Source organism: Chiloscyllium punctatum, chromosome 35, assembly GCF_047496795.1.
Source record: "Chiloscyllium punctatum isolate Juve2018m chromosome 35, sChiPun1.3, whole genome shotgun sequence".
NCBI classification, from domain to species: Eukaryota; Metazoa; Chordata; class Chondrichthyes; order Orectolobiformes; family Hemiscylliidae; genus Chiloscyllium; species Chiloscyllium punctatum.
In genome coordinates, this window is record NC_092773.1 from 30,057,887 (window position 1) to 30,079,100 (window position 21,214).

Sequence of the window (21,214 nt, forward strand, 5' to 3'; positions counted from 1 at the left end):
ACTTTTCAAAGAGAGATTAGATTAGATTACTTACAATGCAGAAACGGGCCCTTTGGCCCAATAAGTCTACACTGACCCTCCGAAGAGAGCAACCCACCCAGACCTGTTCCCCTACATCTAACATGACGGGCAATTCAGCATGGTCAATCCACCCTAACCTGCACGTCCCATGAGCACTGTGCGTAATTTAGCATAACAATCCACCCTAACCTGCACATCCCTGAGCACTGTGCGTAATTTAACACAGCCAATCCACCCTAACCTGCACATCCCTGAGCACTACAGGTAATTTAGCACGGCCAATCCACCCTAACCTGCACATCCCTGAGCACTACGGGTAATTTAGCACGGCCAATCCACCCTAACCTGCACATCCCTGAGCACTACGGGTAATTTAGCACGGCCAATCCACCCTAACCTGCACATCCCTGAGCACTATCGGTAATTTTAACGTGGCCAATCCACCCTAACCTGCACATCCCTGAGCACTATTGGTAATTTAACGTGGCCAATCCAGCCTAACCTGCACATCCCTGAGCACTATGGGTAATTTAACGTGGCCAATCCACCCTAACCTGCACATATTTGGACTGTGGGAGGAAACTGGAGCAAACCCACGCAGACACGGGGCAGAATGTGTAAACTGCACACAGACAGTTGCCCAAGCTGGAATTGAACCTGGGTCTCCCACACTGTGAGGCAGCTATGCTAACCACCCTGCGCCGCCCACACTGTAGATTCTCTACAGCGTGGAAACAGGCCCTTTGGCCCAACTAGTCCCACACTGGCCCTCCGAAGAGTAACCCACCCAGACCCATTTCCATCTGACTAATGCACCTAACACTATGGGCAATTACCATGGTCAATTCACCGTGACCTGCACATCTTTGCACTGTGGGAGAAAACCCACGCAGACACGGGGAGAATGTGCAAACTCCACACAGACAGTAACCCGAGGGTGGCACTGTGAGGCAGCAGTGCTAACCACTGAGCCACTGCCAAACTACAGACCCAGAAAGTGGCATCGTCTCATTGTTCTAAAAAACACTGCTCCAGGCTAACTTAATACTTAAGGCTTGTAAGAGACATTGACTTATAAGGAGAAGGGTAGACAACAGGCAGCACATGGTCCGTGAAGGAGGGAGAAAACTGACACAGCTTTGAATTTGCCTTTGCTGTTTGAATTCATGGAATCGCTGGACATCAGAGTACAATCGAGGAAATCTAACAAACAGCGAAATTCACAACTGATCTTGAAGGAGCCTGTTTGGGAGAGGTCACAGCACAGAAACATGAAGAGTTTTAAATGTAGCCTTGCTGTAAATCTACAATAGGGAGTACAGTGGGTTCTTTCTTGATTGAATGTTTTACTGAGATCTGTCTCTTACAAGCTTTAAGTATTAAGCTAGCCTGGAGCAGTGTTTTTTAGAAACACTGCTATTTTCTGGGTCTACAGTTTGGAAGAGCAAAATGGCCGTTAGTAGAGTGATATGCTCCTCTTATCAGATGTGGGAGAGGGTTACTGAGAATTGTATCTGCAATAAATTGTCTTTGGTTGCGAATCTAATCAGTTCTAATGGATCGGTTTAGAGCGACAGTTCGAAGCAATTGGGAATTTACAAGACCCAAGTGGGTGTGAGGGATGGCAGTTATAGGAAGGGGGAAAAGCCACTAATAGTCACATAGATGGGTAAGAGAGGTAGTAGGCAGGTAGTGCAGGAGTCTTCTGTAGCTATCCCCGTTTCAAACAAGTGTAATGTTATGGAAACTGTAGGGGGTGTTGGACTCTCAGGGGAGTGTAGCACGAACAGCCAAGTTTCTGGGTATTGAGACTGGCTCCTATGCAATAAGGGGGTACATCGGGTTCCAAGAGATCAATTGTGTTCGGGGACTCTCTAATACGAGGCACAGACAGACATTTCTGTGGCTAGCAGCAAAAAATCACAATGGTGTTGCCTCCCTGGTGCTAGAATCAAGGATGTTGCAGAGAGGGTGAAGAATGTTCTCACGGGGAAGAGGGGCCAGCAGGAGGTCATTGTCCACATTGGGACCAACGACATAGGAAGGGAAACAGTTGAGATTCTGAAGGGAGATTACAGAGTTAGGCAGGAATTTAAAAAGGAGGTCAAATAACATTTCGAAAGGGGAGACACCCAAATCCCGCCTTGGCTGGGTGCGAATTTGCACTAGCTACGGGCTAGTGAGGGCGGGAATAGGAGAATAGAGCAGATGAATGCATGGCTGAGGAGCTGGTGTATGGGAGAAGGATTCACATTTTTGGATCATTGGAATCTCTTCTGGGGTAAAAGTGACTTGTACAAGGATGGATTGCACCGGAATTGGAAGGGGACAAATATACAGGCTAGAGCTGCTCAGGAAGATTTAATCAAAGAAGGTGGGGTGGGAACCCATGGAGATAGTGAGGAAAGAGATCAATCTGAGACAGGTACAGCTGAGAACAGAAGTGAGTCAAACAGGCAGGGATAAAATAGAGAACAAAAAGTTCCCCACTGTAGGCAACTGCACAAAATTCTGAGATTCAGGGTAATTTAGCAGTTTGGGTCAGAAATTGGCCAGCTGAAAGAAGACAGAGGGTAGTGTTGATGGGAAATATTCATCCTGGAGCTCAGTTCGAGGAGATGTGCTGCAAGGATCTGTTTTGGGGTCACTGCTGTTTGTCATTTTTATAAATGACCTGGATGAAGGTGTCGAAGGAGCGGTTAGTAAATTTGCAGACGATACTAAGGTTCATCCAGTTGGAGATAGTGTTGAAGGATGTTGTAGGTCACAGACGGACATAGATAAACTGCAGAGTTGGACTGAGAGGTGGCAAATGGAGTTTAATGCGGAAAAGTGTGAGGTGATTCACTTTGGTCAGAGGAACCAGAATGCAAAGTACTGGGCTAATGGTAAGATTCTTGGCAGTGTAGATGAGCAGAGAGATCTTGGTGTCCAGGTACACAGATCCCTGAAAAGTTGAAGAAAAAAAAACAAACCCCTTCCCCCTGTCAAGGGAGGAGGGGAAAGGGGGTAGAGATTCAGGTGCATACATAGAAATTGCAAGACGACAGAGGGAGAAGAAAGAGGGGTTGGGGGGGGGGGGGGGCGGGGGGAAGATTGAGAGACAATATACAAGACAGACACCAAACAGTGGATGAGAACCAGGAACAACAGCAAAAGAAATCCCTTCTGTGGGACAGGAAGGAGCTTAGAGGATGACGCTCCAGGTTTTCACAGCTACCCTTGCTGAACACATCTTGCCTGAACATGACCCTGAGTGGGTTAGAGTTAAGCAGACATGATTGATTGGTCATGTAAGTCAAATCAGGGACAGGCAGTTTAGTACAACAGCTGTTGCTTAGATTGGATTCCCTACAACGAGGAAACAGACCCTTCGGCCCACTCAGTCCACACCAAAGAGTAACCCACCTAGACCCATTTCCCTCCGACTAATGCACCAAGCACTATGGGTAATTTAGCACGGCCAATCCACCCTAACCTGCACATCCCTGAGCACTATGGGTAATTTAGCATGGCCAATCCACCCTAACCTGCACATCCCTGAGCACTATGGGTAATTTAGCACGGCCAATCCACCCTAACCTGCACATCCCTGAGCACTATGGGTAATTTAGCACGGCCAATCCACCCTAACCTGCACATCTTTGGACTGTGGGAGGAAACTGGAGCCACCCAGAGGAAACCCACATGGACATGGGGGAAGAATGTGCAAACTCCACAGAGTTGCCAGAGGCTGGAGTCGAACTTTGGGACCCTGGTGCTGTGAGGCAGCAGTGCTAACCACTGAGCCACTGTGCTGGGGCCTGGTCATGGCTGGTAGCAAAACGAGACACAAGCAGATGGCATCAGGGTTCGGTTTAATTTAACTGGTGATAAATAACAGCAATGCTTTATTAAAAAACATGATGTGAGCACAGCATTGGTGCAGCGGTCAGTGCCCAATGCTCCTTTCTGTCTGAAATCTGGGGCTTTCACTTCTTCACCTTGCCTTGGGATGCCACTGCCTCCATGGCTGCCTTCACAGTAGCCTCGTCCCCCAGGAACTTCATGGGACCTGTGGGCTTCAGGTTTGCGTCCAGCTCGTAGACGATGGGGATACCGGTGGGCAGGTTGAGCTCCATGATGGCAGCGTCAGACATACCTGAACGGGGACAAGAGACAGCAGTGAAACTCAAGTGGACACTGAGAAGCAGCAGTAGTCACTCATCACACTGCGCTGTAGGCTGTGAAAACAGCAGTGATATATCGAAACTGGATGGTGTGGAAGTCTTCTGTTTGGCCCATTGAGTTCAGAGCCTCCAAACAGTGAAACCCTACATTATCCTCTGATACTGTGGGTACTTTAGCACAGCCAATCCACCCTAACCTGCACATCCCTGAGCACTATGGGTAATTTAGCATGGCCAATCCACCCTAACCTGCACATCCCTGAGCACTATGGGTAATTTAGCATGGCCAATCCACCCTAACCTGCACATCCCTGAGCACTATGGGTAATTTAGCATGGCCAATCCACCCTAACCTGCACATCCCTGAGCACTGTGGGTAATTTAGCACAGCCAATCCACCCTAACCTGCACATCCCTGAGCACTATGGGTAATTTAGCACAGCCAATCCACCCTAACCTGCACATCCCTGAGCACTATGGGTAATTTAGCACGGCCAATCCACCCTAACCTGCACATCCCTGGGCACTATGGGTAATTTAGCATGGCCAATCCACCCTAACCTGCACATCCCTGAGCACTGTGGGTAATTTAGCACAGCCAATCCACCCTAACCTGCACATCCCTGAGCACTATGGGTAATTTAGCACAGCCAATCCACCCTAACCTGCACATCCCTGAGCACTATGGGTAATTTAGCATGGCCAATCCACCCTAACCTGCCCATCTTTGGACTGTGGAAGGAAACCAGAGCACCCGGAGGAAACCCACGCAGACACAGGGGGGGAAGAATGTCTGTGTGGAGTTTGCACAGTCGCCAGAGGCTGGAATTGAACCTGGGTCCCTGGCACTATGAGGCAGCAGTGGTAACCATCTTGACACTGCACAGATTTTCTGCAGGCCTCCATTTCAATAGCTTTTTAAAAAAAAAGTCATGAGAGCTTCAGCTGGTGCACGGAAAGATCTGTCAGCTAAAAAGCTGAATTCAAAATGAGAGAGCAGCAAAGTGAGGAAGAGGGCATGTATTAGAACATTCTAAATAACCAAAAGGCCAAGGGTCCAGGATTACAGAGGGTAGGAAAAGGTAATCTCCAGACTGGATTCGAGGGGAGAAAGCGTTAATGCTGTCCGGCTCAAGTTTAATATCAACTCTGCCCAGGTCACAGTGACAGGAACTCCTTCCAATGCCTCTGACATTTACTGAGAGAGTCTTCGCTGGCTTGGGTTACACTCAGGGTGTGCTGCAGTTATTAATAGCACTGCAATCTCAATGGGAGGGAGCGGTCACTCAAGTCAGTAACGGTAATGTGAGCCTCAGGTTTGAAGAGCTGAGGGAGTCGAGGTTGGGGGAAAGAGGAGTGACCTCTCCAGAGATGGGAAACTTGTTGGTTTTACATAAAGCTGACTCAGCATCATGGATGGAGCATCAAAATAGCCAGCACAGTAGAAGTCTCCGAAAAGGTAGCCAATACCGTTAAGTTTGACAGAGGTCCAGGGTATGTATCTGTGTCCCCATCTTTCAGGAGAGAAAAGGAGTTAGTTTGGGTTTAGATTTTAAACAAAAATCAGTCAAATGCTACATTAAGTAAAAAAGCCAGGCTTATTACTAAGTGTACACCACACTGTGCAAGAAATTCCATGTGCAAGTTTGTCCCAAATCCTTCCTCAAAAACCAGTGTATGTTAGAGACTGGGTGGACTGTCTGAAGTAGGCTACCACAGTCCAGCACATTTTAAAAAGACATATTACAGGCCAGAAAAACAGTAGCAGCTGCATGGAAAGAAATTGGGGTGGCTCAGTGGTTAGCACTGCTGCCTCACAGCATCAAGGACCTAGGTTCGATTCCAGCTTCAGGTACCTGTCTGTGTGGGTTTCCTCCGGGTGCTCCAGTTTCATCCCACAGTCCAAAGGTGTGCAGGTTGTGCTAAATTGTCCCATAGTGCCCAGGGATGTGCAGGTTAGGGTGGATTGGCTGTGCTAAATTGACCAGAGTGTTAGCTACATTCATCAGAGATAAATATAGTGTGGGGGGGAAAAAAAAACAACAGGTCTGGGTGAATTACTGAGGGTCAGTGTGGACTTGTTGGGCCGAAGGGCCTGTTTCCACCCGGTCAGGAATCTAATCTAAAAATGGCTACTATTTCAATACTGGCCTTTCACATGGTAAGTGCTTTCAGGACTGGTGTCCTGCACTGAACTCAGTCATGCTAAGTTGCTCTGTCCTGTCCAGAGATGTGCAGGCTCTAGGTGGGTTAGCCATGGGGAAAATGTAGGGTTACAGGGACAGACAGGGAAGCGAGGGTCTGGGTGGAGATGCTCTTCAGGGGAGGAGGAGTGTGGACTCAATGGGCCGAATGGCCAGCTTCTACACTGAAGGGATTCGCTGCATCAACAATCTATAGAAAGTCAGAGTAGTGTCACAGCTGTAATATTTGGTTAGCAGGAGTGTTAAGGTTGGGCCAGAGATGGGGTGTTATCACATACCCAGGAATGCAATGGCACCTCCATTTTAAAATATATTTCATTGGACATGACTGGCCAGTATTTATTGTGCCCTCGAGAAGGTGGGGGTGAGCTGCCTTCTTGAATCGCTGCAGTCCACCTGCTGTGAGGTGACCCACAATGCCCTGAGGGAGGGCATTCCAGGATTCTGACCCACCGGCACCAAAGGTCCTCCGGATCTGGCGAAAGGATCCACAGGTGAGGACAAACGTGTGTTGTCCTCCCTGGTCACACACTGGCCCCAGAGCTGCAGGAATCACTGTCTGTTCAATGATGCCACACACTGGGCAGGCTAAAAAAGGGTCTAACTCAATGTCAACAGACGTGGAGCTGGAGGAGCCGAGCAGCAAAGTTGACGTTTCGATGCCAGGACCCTTCCGTCAGCTCCTTTTCCCTCCGGGGTACCAGGAACGCTCATTCACTTGACCCAAAAAAAAAAACTCCAACCCTCCACAAGTAGGAAGAGAGACAGAAAGCAAATGATTTACTCTGCCACATCTGGTTAGGCACCCCCCGCCCCCCCCCACCCCCACCCAAAAATGTGGCCATATTTGTTTTTAAACTAACAGGACAGTCACAATAAGGGAAGGGTTCATGGGGAAAGAGGATATGCCATGTCACTGCATGGAGAGAGAAAGCAGAACATGTGTGTGTGCCAGGTACAAAGAGACATACAGATGTACAGCAAGAAAACTGACTTGGACCGAAGGGTCTGTTTCAAGTTGAGAGAGACAGTCCCTTGCTCTCTTTGCCCCAGTGCTCTTCTGGCTCCAGGGTGGACAAGAAGCCTCCTGTTATTCAAAGGTCAGTTGTAATCAACACCTCCACAGCAGCCAGTCACTTAATATCCCCAGTGCTGGATATAGCGAGACCTTCACGCTGCCCTGAAAATGACTTTTAAAGGGCGAAAGCTTTCGGATAAGCCAGAACACTGGAGTCCCGCACCCAGTGGGCGACATGGGGCCAGACAGGGACTGAAATAAATTTAAAAATAAATAAAAAACACAGCAGGCTGTTGAACCCCAACTATTGGCAGGAGAGCACGAGAGAGAGAGATTCCCCGGTGGGATCTTTTTAAAAAGAACTCCCCACCATCAGTATTTTCCCCATCCCAAACCTAATTCCAAACTCACTTTCAGAACTAAGGAATAATCCCTTAAAAAGGGGAGGTGATGGGCTGCTGGTATTATTGCTGCATTGTTCATCCACGGGCCCAGGGGAGATTGGGCTGGGATTCGAACCCCAACAGATTGCAGAGTTGGAATTCCATCAAAATCTGGAATTAATGTTTGAACATTTGGTTGGGGGGGGGGGGGGGGGGGGGTGGTGCCCATCTGGGTCACTTCCTTTCAGGAAGGAATCTGTCATCCTTACCTGGGCTGGCCTACATATGACCACAGATCCACAGCAACATATAGTTGACTCTCAACCTCGATAGGGACGGGACACACACACACACACACGGAGGCAGAGAGAGAGAGATGACACCAATCCTAGTCAGTTAGGTGCCCATATTCCGATGATTTTTTTTGAAAGAGAAGGGCATTGGGGACTCCAGTGCCACTTACCCTCTAAGTGTTTGACGATGCCACGCAGGCTGTTGCCGTGGGCCGCGATCAGCACACGCTTGCCTGCCTTAATCTGTGGCACGACCACGTCATTCCAGAATGGCAGGGCTCGTGCAATGGTGTCCTTCAGACTCTCACAGGCTGGGAGCTCACCGGCCTTCAGATCTGCATAGCGACGTGCCTGTGGTGAGGTGGGGGTGGAAGAATAAAAAAAAAGGCAAAAATAAATATTGGCAACATGGTGGCTCAGTGGTTAGCACCACTGCCTCCCAGCACCAGCATCCCAGTTTCGACTCCAGCCTCAGGCGATTGGCTGTGTGGAGTTTGCACATTCTCCCCCGTGTCTGCGTGGGTTCCCTCCAGGTGCTCCGGTTTCCTCCCACAGTCCATAGATGTGCAGGTTAGGGTGGATGAGCCATGGGAAATTACCCATAGTGTTCAGGGATGTGCAGTTTAGGGTGGATTGGCCGTGCTAATTACCCATAGTGCTCAGGGATGTGCAGTTAGGGTGGATGGGCCATGCTAAATTACCCATAGTGCTCAGGGATGTGCAGGTTAGGTGTATTAGTCAGGGCAGACATAATAGGGAATGGGTCTGGGTGGGTTACTCTTCAGGGGGTCAGTGTGGACTGGTTGGGCCAATGGACCTGTCTCCACACTGTAGGGATTATAATCTATTGTAAAAAAGGTGCACAGTTATCAAAAAACTGATTTCAAAACAAAATTACACCATCAAACCCACTACACAAAACCAAACCATGAGAGAATATATTCCTACAGAATTTCAAATGTGAGCAAATCTAACCCTCACCCTTTCATTCTGTGTCAACACCAAGAAAATATTCAATTGTTTGAAAGAGAACACTTTAAAAACACTGACTTTAAATAGAGGAAAAGCACACCTTGAACAGCTTCCTGACATTTCTCCAAAGGAGCTTTGCCTTAATTCTCAGGCTATGCCCCTATTCCAAGAATCCACAGTGGAAATAATTTACCTAGGGGAGAAAGTGAGGACTGCAGATCAGAGCTGAAAATGTGTTGCTGGAAAAGCGCAGCAGGTCAGGCAGCATCAAAGAAACAGGAGAATCGACGTTTCAGGCATCAGCCCTTCTTCAGGAAAGGGCTGATGCCCGAAACGTCGATTCTCCTGCTCCATGGATGCTGCCTGACCTGCTGTGCTTTTCCAGCAACACATTTTCAGAAATAATTTACCTACCCTGACTTTTCCCCTTAATATGGTGAAAAGTTCAATTAGGTCACATCTTAACTTTCGAAATTCGAGAGAAGACAAACCCCATTTGTATAATTTCAAGCTGTTCAACAGTTTAATCTGCCTCTGCTGTTTTCCTCCCCCCACCCCCCTCCCTAGAGGGAATAAATTTGTAGTTTGTCAGAGACTCAACTGTTAATACATTCAATGGTTGTGCATTCCACAACTCTTTGAAAGGAGAAAGTTGCAAAGATTCATAGTGGACAGCAAAGAGGGTTCCCTCAGATTACAACAGGATCTGGACCAGATGGGCCAATGGGCTGAGAAGTGGCAGATGGAGTTTAATTCAGATAAATGCAAGGTGCTGCATTTTGGAAAGCAAATCTTAGCAGGACTTATCCACTTAATGGTAAGGTCCTAGGGAGTGTTGGTGAACAAAGAGACCTTGGAGTGCAGGTTCGTAGCTCCTTGAAAGTGGAGTCGCAGGTAGATAGGATAGTGAAGTTGTTTGGTATGCTTTCCTTTATTGGTCAGAGTATTGAGTACAGGACTTGGGAGGTCATGTTGCGGCTGTACAGGACATTGGTTAGGCCACTGTTGGAATACTGTGTATTCAACTCTGGTCTCCCTGCTACAGGAGAGACATATTAAACTTGTAAATCTTTTCTGCACCCTTTCAAGGATGTTGCCAGGGTTGGAGGGTTTGAGCTACAGGGAGAGGCTGAACAGGCTGGGGCTGTTTTCCCTGGAACGACAGAGGCTGAGGGGTGAATTTATAGAGGTTTATAAAACCACGAGGGACATGGATAGGGTAAATAGACAAAGTCTTTTCTCTGGAGTCAGGGAGTCCAAATGTAGAGGGCTATATGTTTAAGGCGAGAGGGGGAAAAAGATATTTCACGAAGAGGGTGGTACGTGTATGGAATGAGCTGCCAGAGGACATGGTGGAGGCTAGTACAATTACAACATTTAAAAGGCATCCAGATGGGGACACAAATAGGAAGGGTTTGGAGGGATACGTGCCAAGTGCTGGCGAACGGGATCAGATTAGGTTAGGATAGCTGGGTCGGCATGGACGGGTTGGACCGAAGGGTCTGTTTCCGTGCTGTACGACACTCGTAACTTAACCCCGAAGGATCAATCTTGTCAAAAAGAGATTGCCATCCTGTTTTACTGAGAAAAACAGGATTGCCCTGGCAATGGGAAGACAGGCAGCAGGGAAAGAGTGTATTTTCAAAGGCAGTCACCTGGCAGAGGTTAAAAAAGTGCATTTACTCAAAATGCAAGCACAACTCTATAAACCCTCCCCTGAGAAGCAGAATGCTTGATGTTCAAAATTCCAAGGGAACACCAGTGCTAGCCTCCTCCTCACCCTCCCTCACTGCAGAGGATTCTGCAAGAGGTACTCTGCCAGTGATGAGTTTTGGGAGGACGAGTTCCACATCTGATGATTCAGTTATTAGCAGGAAAAGAAACAAAAATGATGAGGGGAGAGGTGTAGCTCAGAACGACTGATTCAGAGGATGTGGTGCACAAGAGTTTCCATTCCATTTTACTCAGAGCGAGTGAGAATGGATCATGGGGAACTGCACGTCTCACTTTGGGAGTGGGGGAAGGGTGGGTGGACAAAGAGAGAGAGAGCACGAAAATGAGAGAGTCTGAAAGCAGTTAAAACATGGACATGCTTCCTGCACAAATCCACCACACTGGATTCAAATGCTACAAGTTTAATCCCACAATCAGTCTATCACCCTAACAGCCCACTTTCAAAAGTCAGGTATTAACAATCAAGGTGTAGCTTTTAGGAAAGCATTAAATCACTGCCTCACCCCACCTTTACCCCCATAGGGGGCACTCAGACCACCTTCTGACCGTTACCCTCCCCACAGCATGCTCCCCTCTGACATTTACCATCCCCAGGGGGGGGGGGGGGGGCACACTCAGACCTTTACCCTCTGACCTTACCTCCCCAGTCCAGGGGAGGCTCAGACCACCCTCTGACCTTTACCATCCCCCAGAGAGGGGGGGCACACAAGACCTTTACCCTCTGACCTTTACCCCCCAACAGCATGCTGCCTTGACCCTCACCCAGAGGGGGCACACTCAGACCACCCTCTGACCTTTACCCTCCCCCAGATGGGGACACACTAAGACCTTTACCCTCTGACCTTACCTCCCCAGTCCAGGGGAGGCTCAGACCACCCTCTGACTTTTACCCTCCCCAGAGGGGGAGGCAGACCTTTACCCTCTGACCTTCACCCCCACCACAGCATGCTGCCCTCTGATCTTTACTCTCCCCAGAGGGGGGGGGGGGGGGGGCACACTCAGACCACCCTCTGACCTTCACCCTCCCCCAGAAGGGGGGGGGCACACAAGACCTTTACCCTCTGACCTTTACCCCCAATGGCATGCTGCCTTGACCTTGACCCTACCCCAGAGAGAGGGTGGGAACTCAGACCACCCTCTGACCTTCACCCTCCCCCGGGGGGGGGGGGGGGGCACACAAGACCTTTACCCTCCCCCAATGGCATGCTGCCTTAACCCTCCCCCAGATGGGGGGGGGGGGGCACACTCAGACCACCCTCTGGCCTTTACTTCCCCAGAAGGGGGGGGGGGGCACACAAGACCTTTACCCTCTGACCTTTACCCCCCCCCGCCCCCGTGCTGCCCTCTGACCTTGCTGATGGTGCAGTAGTGGGGGTGCTGGTCGTCCATGGGGGGCGGCGGCACGTCGAAGGATCGCCTCCAGACGCGGACCTGCTCCTCCCCGTGGCGGGCGGCGGTCTCCGCCTTGTTGAGGCCGGTCAGGGCGCCGTAGTGCCGCTCGTTGAGGCGCCAGGAGCGGGTGACGGGCAGCCACATCTGGTCGGTGGTGTCCAGGATGATCCAGAGGGTGCGGACGGCCCGGCGCAGCAGCGAGGTGAAGCAGCAGTCAAACAGGTAGCCGGAGTCCCGCAGGGCCTCGGCCCCCCGCTGGGCCTCGCCCACGCCCCGCTCACTCAGCTCCGCGTCGAACCAGCCGCAGAAACGGTTCTCCTGGTTCCAGGTGCTCTCGCCGTGCCGCACCAGCACCAGGCGGTGACACGCCATCGCTGCCGACCGGGAGGGAGGGGGAGGGAAGGGCCGTCCGCTGCAGCACGCGCCCGCCGCCAACCGCCAACCGCCTCGCTCTTTATAGAGGGGGGGGCGGGGCTCCAGGGGGCACGGGAGACACTCCCATTGGCCAGGGATAAGCCCCACCCCCCCTGGAGGCGGGGCTCACGGGCACGGGAGACACTCCCATTGGCCAAGGTTACGCCACACCCTCCTGGAGGCGGGGCTCACGGGCACGGGAGACACTCCCATTGGCCAGGGCTAAGCCCCACCCCCTCCCCGGGGGCGGGGCTCAGGGGCACGGGAGACCCGCCCATTGGCCAGGACTAAGCCGTACCCCCCTTGAGGCGGGGCTCAGGGGCACGGTAGACCCTCCCATTGGCCAGGGATAAGCCACACCCCCCCCTGGAGGCGGGGCTCTGGGGCACGGGAGACCATCCCGTTGGCCAGGGATAAGCCACACCCCCCGGGAGGCGGGGCTCAGGGGCACGGGAGACCATCCCGTTGGCCAGGGATAAGCCACACACTCCGGGAGGCGGGCCTCAGGGGGCACGGGAGACCATCCCGTTGGCCAGGGCTAAGCCCCACCCCCCCTGGAGGCGGGGCTCAGGGGAACGGGAGACCATCCCGTTGGCCAGGGCTAAGCCCCACCCCCCCTGGAGGCGGGGCTCAGGGGCACGGGAGGACCATCCCGTTAGCCAGGGCTAAGCCCCACCCCCCTTGAGGCGGGGCTCAGGGGAACGGGAGACCATCCCGTTGGCCAGGGTTAAGCCACACCCCCTCCCCGGGGGCGCGGCTCAGGGGAACAGGATTTCCACCCGTTGGCCAGCGATAAGCCCCACCCCCCTTGAGGCGGGGGCTCTGGGGCACGGGGAGACCATCCCGTTTGGCCAGGGCTACGCCACACACCCCCCTGGAGGCGGGGCTCAGGGGCACGGGTGACCATCCCGTTGGCCAGGGATAAGCCACACACCCCCCTGGAGGCGGGGCTCAGGGGCACGGGAGACCATCCCGTTGGCCAGGGCTAAGCCACACACCCCTGAAGGCGGGGCTCAGTGGAACGGGAGACCATCCCGTTGGCCAGGGCTAAGGCCCCACCCCCCTTGAGGCGGGGCTCAGGGGAACGGGAGACCATCCCGTTGGCCAGGGCTAAGCACACCCCCCTGGAGGCGGGGCTCAGGGGCACGAGAGACACTCCCATTGGCCAAGGTTACGCCACACCCTCCTGGAGGCGGAGCTCAGGGGAACGGGAGACCATCCCGTTGGCCAGGGCTAAGCCACACACCCGTGGAGGCGTGGCTCAGGGGCACGGGAGACCATCCCGTTGGCCAGGGTTAAGCCACACCCCCTCCCCGGGGGCGCGGCTCAGGGGCACAGGATTTCCACCCGTTGGCCAGCGATAAGCCACACCCCCCCCGGAGGCGGGGCTCTGGGGCACGGGAGACCATCCCGTTGGCCAGGGCTACGCCACACACCCCTGGAGGCGGGGCTCAGGGGCACGGGTGACCATCCCGTTGGCCAGGGATAAGCCACACCCCCCGGGAGGGCGGGGCTCAGGGGCACGGGAGACCATCCCGTTGGCCAGGGCTAAGCCACACCTCCCGAAGGCGGGGCTCAGGGGAACGGGGGACCATCCCGTTGGCCAGGACTAAGCCGTACCCCCCTTGAGGCGGGGCTCAGGGGCACGGGAGACCCTCCCATTGGCTCGGACTTCACCAACCACCCCATTGAGGGCGGGGTTCAGAGGCACGGGAGGTCCTCCCATTGGCCCGGCCGTCGCTCCACCCCATAGGGGCGGGGTCATAGGAACGGGTGTCACTCCCATTGGGCCCGGCCTTCACCACAACCAGCTGGGTTGTGTGGGCGGTGTCTGCGTCCGCTATAAGTTCCCATTGGCCCTCACGTCACCCCGCGCCCACAGTAGGCGGGGTCAGGGTCCGGGAACGCGCACAATGACAACCTCCTGGGTGGTCCACCCCCCTGGGGGGCGGGGTCAGAGGAGAGGAGACATTCCCATTGGACCCGCCTTCCTCCTCAATCGGTGAGCGTGGGGACAGGGGGCGGAGAGACCGTCCCATTGGCCCCGCCCCCCCAGAGAGTCTCCAGGGGAACAGCCCAGCACATCCACACTGAGGGGGGAGGGGGGAGGGGGAGAACTGTGTGGGAGAGGCAATGGTGTTGGGGGGTGACGGGGTGTTGGGGGGAGAGGGGGCTGGGGTGAGGGGGATGGATGGGGTGAGGAGGATGGGGTTGAGGGGATGGGGTGAGGGGGATGGGGAGGTGAGAGATGGGGTGAGGGTATGGAGGTGGGGGTGAGGGTATGGAGGTGGAGGTGAGGGATGGAGGTGGAGGTGAGGGGGATCGGGATGAGGGTGAAGAGGATGGGGAGAAGGGGGAGGGGGAATGGGGGTGAGGGGGATGGGTTGGGGTGGAGGTGAGGGGTTGGGGAGGTGAGGGGTTGGGGAGTTGAGGGGGATGGGGAGGTGAGAGATGGGGGTGAGGGGGATGGAGGTGACGGGTATGGAGGTGGGGGTGAGGGGGATGGAGGTGGGGGTGAGGGGGATGGAGGTGGGGGTGAGGGGGATGAGGGTGGGGGGGTGAGGGGGATGGAGGTGAGGGTGGATGGAGGTGGTCGGTAGGATGGAGGGAGGGATGGAGGTGGGTGAGGGATGGAGGAGGGTCGAGGGGGTGAGGGGATGGAGTTGAGGGGGATGAAGGTGAGGGGAATGAGAGTGAGGGGGATGGGGTGAGGGGATTGAGGGTGAGGGGATGGGGGATGGGGGTGAGGGGATGGGGATGGGGGTGAGGGGGATTGAGGTGAAGGGGATGTGGGTGAGGGGGATGGGTGGCAGGAGGATGGGGGTGAGGGTGAGGGGATTGGGGGTGAGGGGATGGAGTTGAGCGGAATGGGGTGAGGGGGATGGCGTGAGGGTGATAGGGTGAGGTGGGTGAGGGTGAGGGGATTGGAGGTGAGGGGATGGGCGTGAGCGAGATCGGGAGTGAGGGGGATGGGGGTGAGGGGGATGGGGTGAGGGGGATGGAAGGTGAGGTGGATGGGGTGAGGGGGATTGGGGGTTAGGTGATGGGGGTGGGGTGAGGGGGATGGGTTTGAGGGTGTGGGGGGTGGGGGTGAGGGGTATGGAGGTGAGGGGGATGGGGAGGTGAGAGATGGGGGTGAGGGGGATGGGGTGAGGTGGATGGGGGTGAGGGGATTGCGGGTTAGGTGATGGGGGATGGGTGTGAGGGTGTGGGGGATGGGTGTGAGGGGTATGGGTGTGAGGGGTATGGGTGTGAGGGGTATGGGGGTGAGGATATGGGGTTGGGGGGATGGGGGTGAGGAGGATGGGGGTAAGGAGGATGGGGTGAGGGGATGGGTGTGAGAAGGTGGGGTTGAGGGGATGGGGGATTGGGGGTGAGGGGGTTTGGGGAGTGAGGGGGATGGGGGTGAGGGGATGGGAATGGGAGTGAGGGGGTTGGGGGATGGGCGGTGAGGGGGATGGGGGATTGGGGGTGAGGGGGGTTGGGGGTGAGGGGGATGGGAATGGGAGTGAGGGGGTTGGGGGATGGGCGGTGAGAGGGATGGGGGATGAGGGGTGATGTGTGTGAGGGGGATGGAGGTGAGGGGGATGGAGGTGAGGGGGATGGGGTGAGGGGGATGGGAGTGATGGGTGTGAGAGGGGATGGGAGTGATGGGTGTGAGGGGGGTGGGAGTGATAGGTGTGAGGGGAGATGGGAGTGATGGGTGTGAGGGGGATGGAGGTGAGGGTGAGGGGGATGGAGCAGTGATGGGTGTGAGGGGGATGGGAGTGATGGGTGTGAGGGGGATGGAGGTGAGGGGGATGGGGTGAGGGGGATGGGAGTGATGGGTGTGAGGGGACTGGGAGTGATGGGTGTGAGGGGGATGGGAGTGATGGGTGTGAGGGGGATGGAGGTGAGGGTGAGGGGATGGGGTGAGGGGGATGGGAGTGATGGGTGTGAGGGAGATGGGGAGTGATGGGTGTGAGGGGGATGGGAGTGATGGGTGTGAGGGGGGTGGGAGTGATAGGTGTGAGGGGGATGGAGGTGAGGGTGAGGGGGATGGAGGTGAGGGTGAGGGGGTGAGGGGATTGGGGGTGAGGGGGAGGGGGTGAGGGGGATGGAGGTGAGAGTGAGGGGATGGGGGTGAGGGGATGTGGGTGAGGGGGATGGGGGGGTGAGGGGTTTGGGGGTGAGGGGGATGGGGACGTGAGAGATGGGGTCAGGGGAATGGGGAGCACAGCAGTTCAGGCAGACATCCAAAGAGCTGCTCCTCGGATGCTGCCTGAACTGCTGTGCTCTTCCAGCACCACTAATCCAGAATCTGGTTTCCAGCATCTGCAGTCATTATTTTTACCTCAGGGGAATGGGCGTTGGGGTTGGGGTTGGGGGTGAAGGGGAGGGGGGTGAGGGCGATGGGGTGTGGAGAGACAGGGTGGGGAAAGGAACACCGTGAGGGGAAGGGGAGATGGGGTGGGAGAGGGAAACGGTGAGGGGGAAGGGGAGACGTGGTGGGAGAGGGACACGGGGAAAGGGAAGGGGAGACGGTGGGAGAGGGGTACAGGGAGGGAGAAGGGGAGACAGGGTGGGAGTGGGACACGGGGAAAGGGAAGGGGAGACGGTGGGAGAGGGCTACGGTGAGGGTGAAGGGGAGACAGGGTGGGAGAGGGAAATGGGGTGGGGGAAGGGGAGACGGGTTGGGAGAGGGAAATGGGATGGGGGAAGGGGAACGGGTTGGGAGAGGGACACAGGGGAAAGGGAAGGGGAGACAGGGTGGGAGTGGGACACGGGGAGGGTGAAGGGGAGACAGGGTGGGAGAGGGAGATGGGGAGGGAAAGGGAAGGGGAGACAGGGTTGGAGAGGGGACACAGGGAAAGGGAAGGGGAGATGGGGTGGGAGAGGGAGACGACGGGGAGGGGGGAAGGGGAGAGAGAGGGTGGGAGAGGGACATGGGGGAGGGGAAGGGGAGACAGGGTGGGAGAGGGACATGGGGGAAAGGAAGGGGAGACTGGGTGGGAGAGGGACACGGGGGAAAGGGAAGGGAGACGGGGTGGGAGAGGGACACTGGAAGGGGGAAGGGAAGGGGAGACTGGGTGGGAGAGGGACATGGGGGAAAGGGAAGGGAGACGGGGTGGGAGAGAGGACACTGGAAGGGGGAAGGGAAGGGGAGACTGGGTGGGAGAGGGACACGGGGAAAGGGAAGGGAGACGGGGTGGGAGAGGGACACTGGAAGGGGGAAGGAAGGGGAGACTGGGTGGGAGAGGGAGACGGGGAAAGGGAAGGGAGACGGGTGTGAGAGGGACACTGGGAGGGGGAAGGGAAGGGAGGCGAGGTTGGAGAGGGAGATGGGGAAGGGGAGATAGGGTGGGAGAAGGACACGGGGAGAGAGGATGGGAGAGGGACACGGGGAGAGAGGGAAGGGGAGACAGGGTGGGAGTGGGACACAGGGAGGGGGAAGGGGAGACGGGTTGGGAGAGGGAGGTGGGGGAAAGGAAGGGGAGACAGGGTGGGTGTGGGACACGGGGAGGGTGAAGGGGAGACAGGGTGGGAGAGGGGAGACTGGGTGGGAGAGGGAGATGGGGAGGGGAAAGGGAAGGGGAGACGGGGTGGGTGAGGGACACGGGGAGGGTGAAGGGGAGACAGGGTGGACAGGGAGATGGGGAGGGGAAAGGGAAGGGGAGACTGGGTGGGTGAGGGACACGGGGAAAGGGAAGGAGAGACGGGGTGGGAGGGGGACACGGGGAGGGGGAAGGGTAGGGGAGACTGGGTGGGAGAGGGGTACGGGGAAAGGGAAGGGGAGATGGGGTGGGAGGGATAGGGAGTGTGTGCGGGTTGATCGTGAGGGTGGATGGAGGCGGGGCGAGGAATGGTGGAGGCGGATTTGGGAGGGTCAGTGGAGAGGCAGTTGTGGGAGAGGGAGGACAGAGAAGAGGAGGGAAAGAGATGGGGATGACTGGGGGTGGGGGGGGAAGAGGGCTGAGAGGGCAAGATGGGGCTAGGAGTGGGCAGATTGAGAGAGGAAATGGGGAGAGAGTGTGGTGGGGGAGAGGAGAGGGGTAAACATGGAGAGAAAGGGAGAGGGTAGAGGGAGTTGGGGGGAACAATGTGGGAGAGAATGGATGGGGAAATGAAGATATTCATTGTGGTGGGTTTGAATGTTCTTGTCACTGGTCAGTCCAAGCCTGGATATTGGATTAGTGGTGCTGGAAGAGCACAGCAGTTCAGGCAGCATCCAACGAGCAGCGAAATCTTGTTGTATTTGAGCACAGACTCCTTCCGTACCTGAAGAGTCACGAATGGTGCTGAACACTGTGCAATCATCGACGGACATCCCCACGTCTGACCTTGTGACAGAGGGAAGGTCATTGAGGAAGATGGTTGGGCCTTACGACCCTACCCTGAGGGACTCCAGCAGAGATGTCCTGGGGCTGAGATCACCGACCTCCAACAACCACCTCCCTGTGTGCCAGGTACGACTCCAACCAGCGCAGAGTTTCCGGGGCAGAGATTGTCACATGCTGGATTCTTTGGGAGTCGAAGGCTTTGGGGAGAGGGAAAGGAATTGAGGTTTTGATTATCTCATTCAGCACATGCTGGGGGGGGCTGCCCCAGTTTCTCCACCGCACCTCCCCTCCTCTCCACCTCCCAATCCCCTCACAGTCAAACTGGAGCGTGTTCCCCAGTCCTCTTGGGTTATTTCTTCACCTACCGACCCCCCCCCCCCCCCCCAATGTTGGCGCCTTGCGATGGGAAACCATGGATCCCAAGTGATCCTGTTCCGTTTTGACTTGCAATAGCTGGGAACTGGATTGCGAGGAGTCACAGAATAAATCATAGTCTCTCTCTCTCTCTCCTGTCTCTCTCCCTCTGTCTTCTGTTTCTCTCTCCTCCCTTTCTCTCTGTCTCTCTCTCCTGTCTCTGTCTCTCTCCTGTCTCTCTCTCTCCTCTCTGTCTCTCTCCTGTCTCTCTCTCTCTCTCTTCCTGTCTCTCTCTCTCTCCTGTCTCTGTCTCTCTCTCTCCTCTCTGTCTCTCTCCTGTCTCTCTCTCTCTCGCTCCTCCCCTGTCTCTGTCTCCTGTCTCTCTCTCTCCTGTCTGTTTCTCTCTCTCTCTCTCCTGCCTGTCTCTCTCTCCCAGTCTCTCTTTCTCTGTCTCTCTCTCCTGTCTCTCTCTCTCTCTCTCTCCTGTCTCTCTCTCTCCTGTCTCTCTCTCTCCTGTCTCTCTCTCCTCTCTCCTGTCTCTGTCTCTCTCTCCTCTCTGTCTCTCCTGTCTCTCGTCTCTCTCTCTCTCCTGTCTCTCTCTCTCTCCTGTCTCTCTCGTCTCTGTCTCTCTCTCTCTCTCTCTCTCTGTCTCTCTCTCCTGTCTGTCTCTCTCTCTCTGTCTCTCTCCTGTCTCTGTCTATCTCTCTCCTGTCTCTGTCGATCTCTCTCTCTCTCCTGTCTCTCTCTCTCTCTCCTGTCTCTCTCTCTCTCTCTCTCTGTCTCTCTCTCTCTCTCTCTCTCTCTGTCTCTGTCTCTCTCTCTCCTGTCTGTCTCTCTCCTCTCTGTCTCTCTCTCCTGTCTGTCTCTCTCTCCCTCTCTCTCCTGTCTCTGTCGATCTCTCTCCTGTCCTCTCTCTCTCTCCTGTCTCTCTCTCTCTCTCCTGTCTCTCTCTCTCCTCTCTCTCCTGTCTCTCTCTCTCTCTCCTCTCTCTCTCTGTCTCTCTCTCCTCTCTGTCTCTCTCTCCTGTCTGTCTCTCTCTCCTCTCTGTCTATATCTCTCCTGTCTCTGTCGATCTCTCTCCTGTCTCTCTCTCTCTCTCTCCCTGTCTCTCTCTCTCCCTGTCTCTCTCTCTGCCTGTCTCTCTCTGTCTCGTCTTCTCTCTCTCTCTCCTGTCTCTCTCTCTCTCTGTCTCTCTCTCTCTCTCTCCTGTCTCTCTCTCTCTCTCCTGTCTCTGTCTCTCTCTCCTCTCTGTCTCTCTCCTGTCTCTCTCTCTCTCTCTCTCTCCTGTCTCTCTCTCTCTCTCCTGTCTCTCTCTCTCTCCTCTCTCTCTCTCTGTCTCTCTCTCCTCTCTGTCGATCTCTCTCCTGTCTCTCTCTCTCTCCTGTCGATCTCTCTCCTGTCTCTCTCTCTCTCCTGTCTCTCCCTGTCTCTCTCTCTCTCTCTCCTGTCTCTCTCTCTCTCTCTCTCTGTCTCTCTCCTCTCTCCTGTCTCTGTCTCTCTCTCTCTCCTGTCTCTGTCTCTGTCTCTCTCTCTCTCTCCTCTCTGTCTCTCTCCTGTCTCTCTCTCTCTCTCTCTCTCCTCTCTGTCTCTCTCCTGTCTCTCTCTCTCTCCTCTCTCTCTCTCTGTCTCTCTCTCTCCTGTCTCTGTCTCTCTCTCTCCTCTCTCTCCTGTCTGTCTCTCTCTCCTCTCTGTCTCTCTCCTGTCTCTGTCTATCTCTCTCCTGTCTCTGTCTATCTCTCTCCTGTCTCTCTCTCTCTCTCCTATCTCTGTCTCTCTCTCCTCTCTGTCTCTCTCTCTCTCTCTCTCTCTCTCTCTCTCTCTCTCTCTGTCTCTCTCTCCTGTCTCTGTCTCTCTCTCCTCTCTCTCTCTCTCTCCTGTCTGTTCTCTCTCCTCTCTGTCTCTCTCCTGTCTCTGTCTATCTGTCTCCTGTCTCTCTCTCT

At 55.0% G+C, this 21,214-nt stretch overlaps 1 protein-coding gene across 1 annotated transcript; it reads right to left on the reverse strand.

Moving 5' to 3' along the window:
- Window positions 1-3,861: 3,861 nt before the first annotated feature.
- Window positions 3,862-12,623, reverse strand: LOC140459803 (phosphoglycerate mutase 2-like). Its single transcript, XM_072554332.1, has 3 exons — window positions 12,145-12,623; window positions 8,259-8,439; window positions 3,862-4,162 (listed from the first exon to the last, which is right to left on the reverse strand). Exons 1-3 carry the CDS (start codon window positions 12,556-12,558, stop codon window positions 3,993-3,995), a joined length of 765 nt encoding a protein of 254 aa, XP_072410433.1. The 5' UTR covers window positions 12,559-12,623; the 3' UTR covers window positions 3,862-3,992.
- Between the last annotated feature and the right edge of the window lie 8,591 nt (window positions 12,624-21,214).

Coding starts and splice junctions, on each gene's coding strand:
- LOC140459803 (XM_072554332.1), bottom strand. CDS start 12,558: ATGGCGTGTCACCGCCTGGTGCTGGTGCGGCACGGCGAGAGCACCTGG. Junction 8,440..12,144: donor ACTACTGCACCATCAGCAAG/GTCAGAGGGCAG, acceptor ACCTCACCACAG/GCACGTCGCTATGCAGATCT. Junction 4,163..8,258: donor CATCGTCAAACACTTAGAGG/GTAAGTGGCACT, acceptor GTCCCCGTTCAG/GTATGTCTGACGCTGCCATC.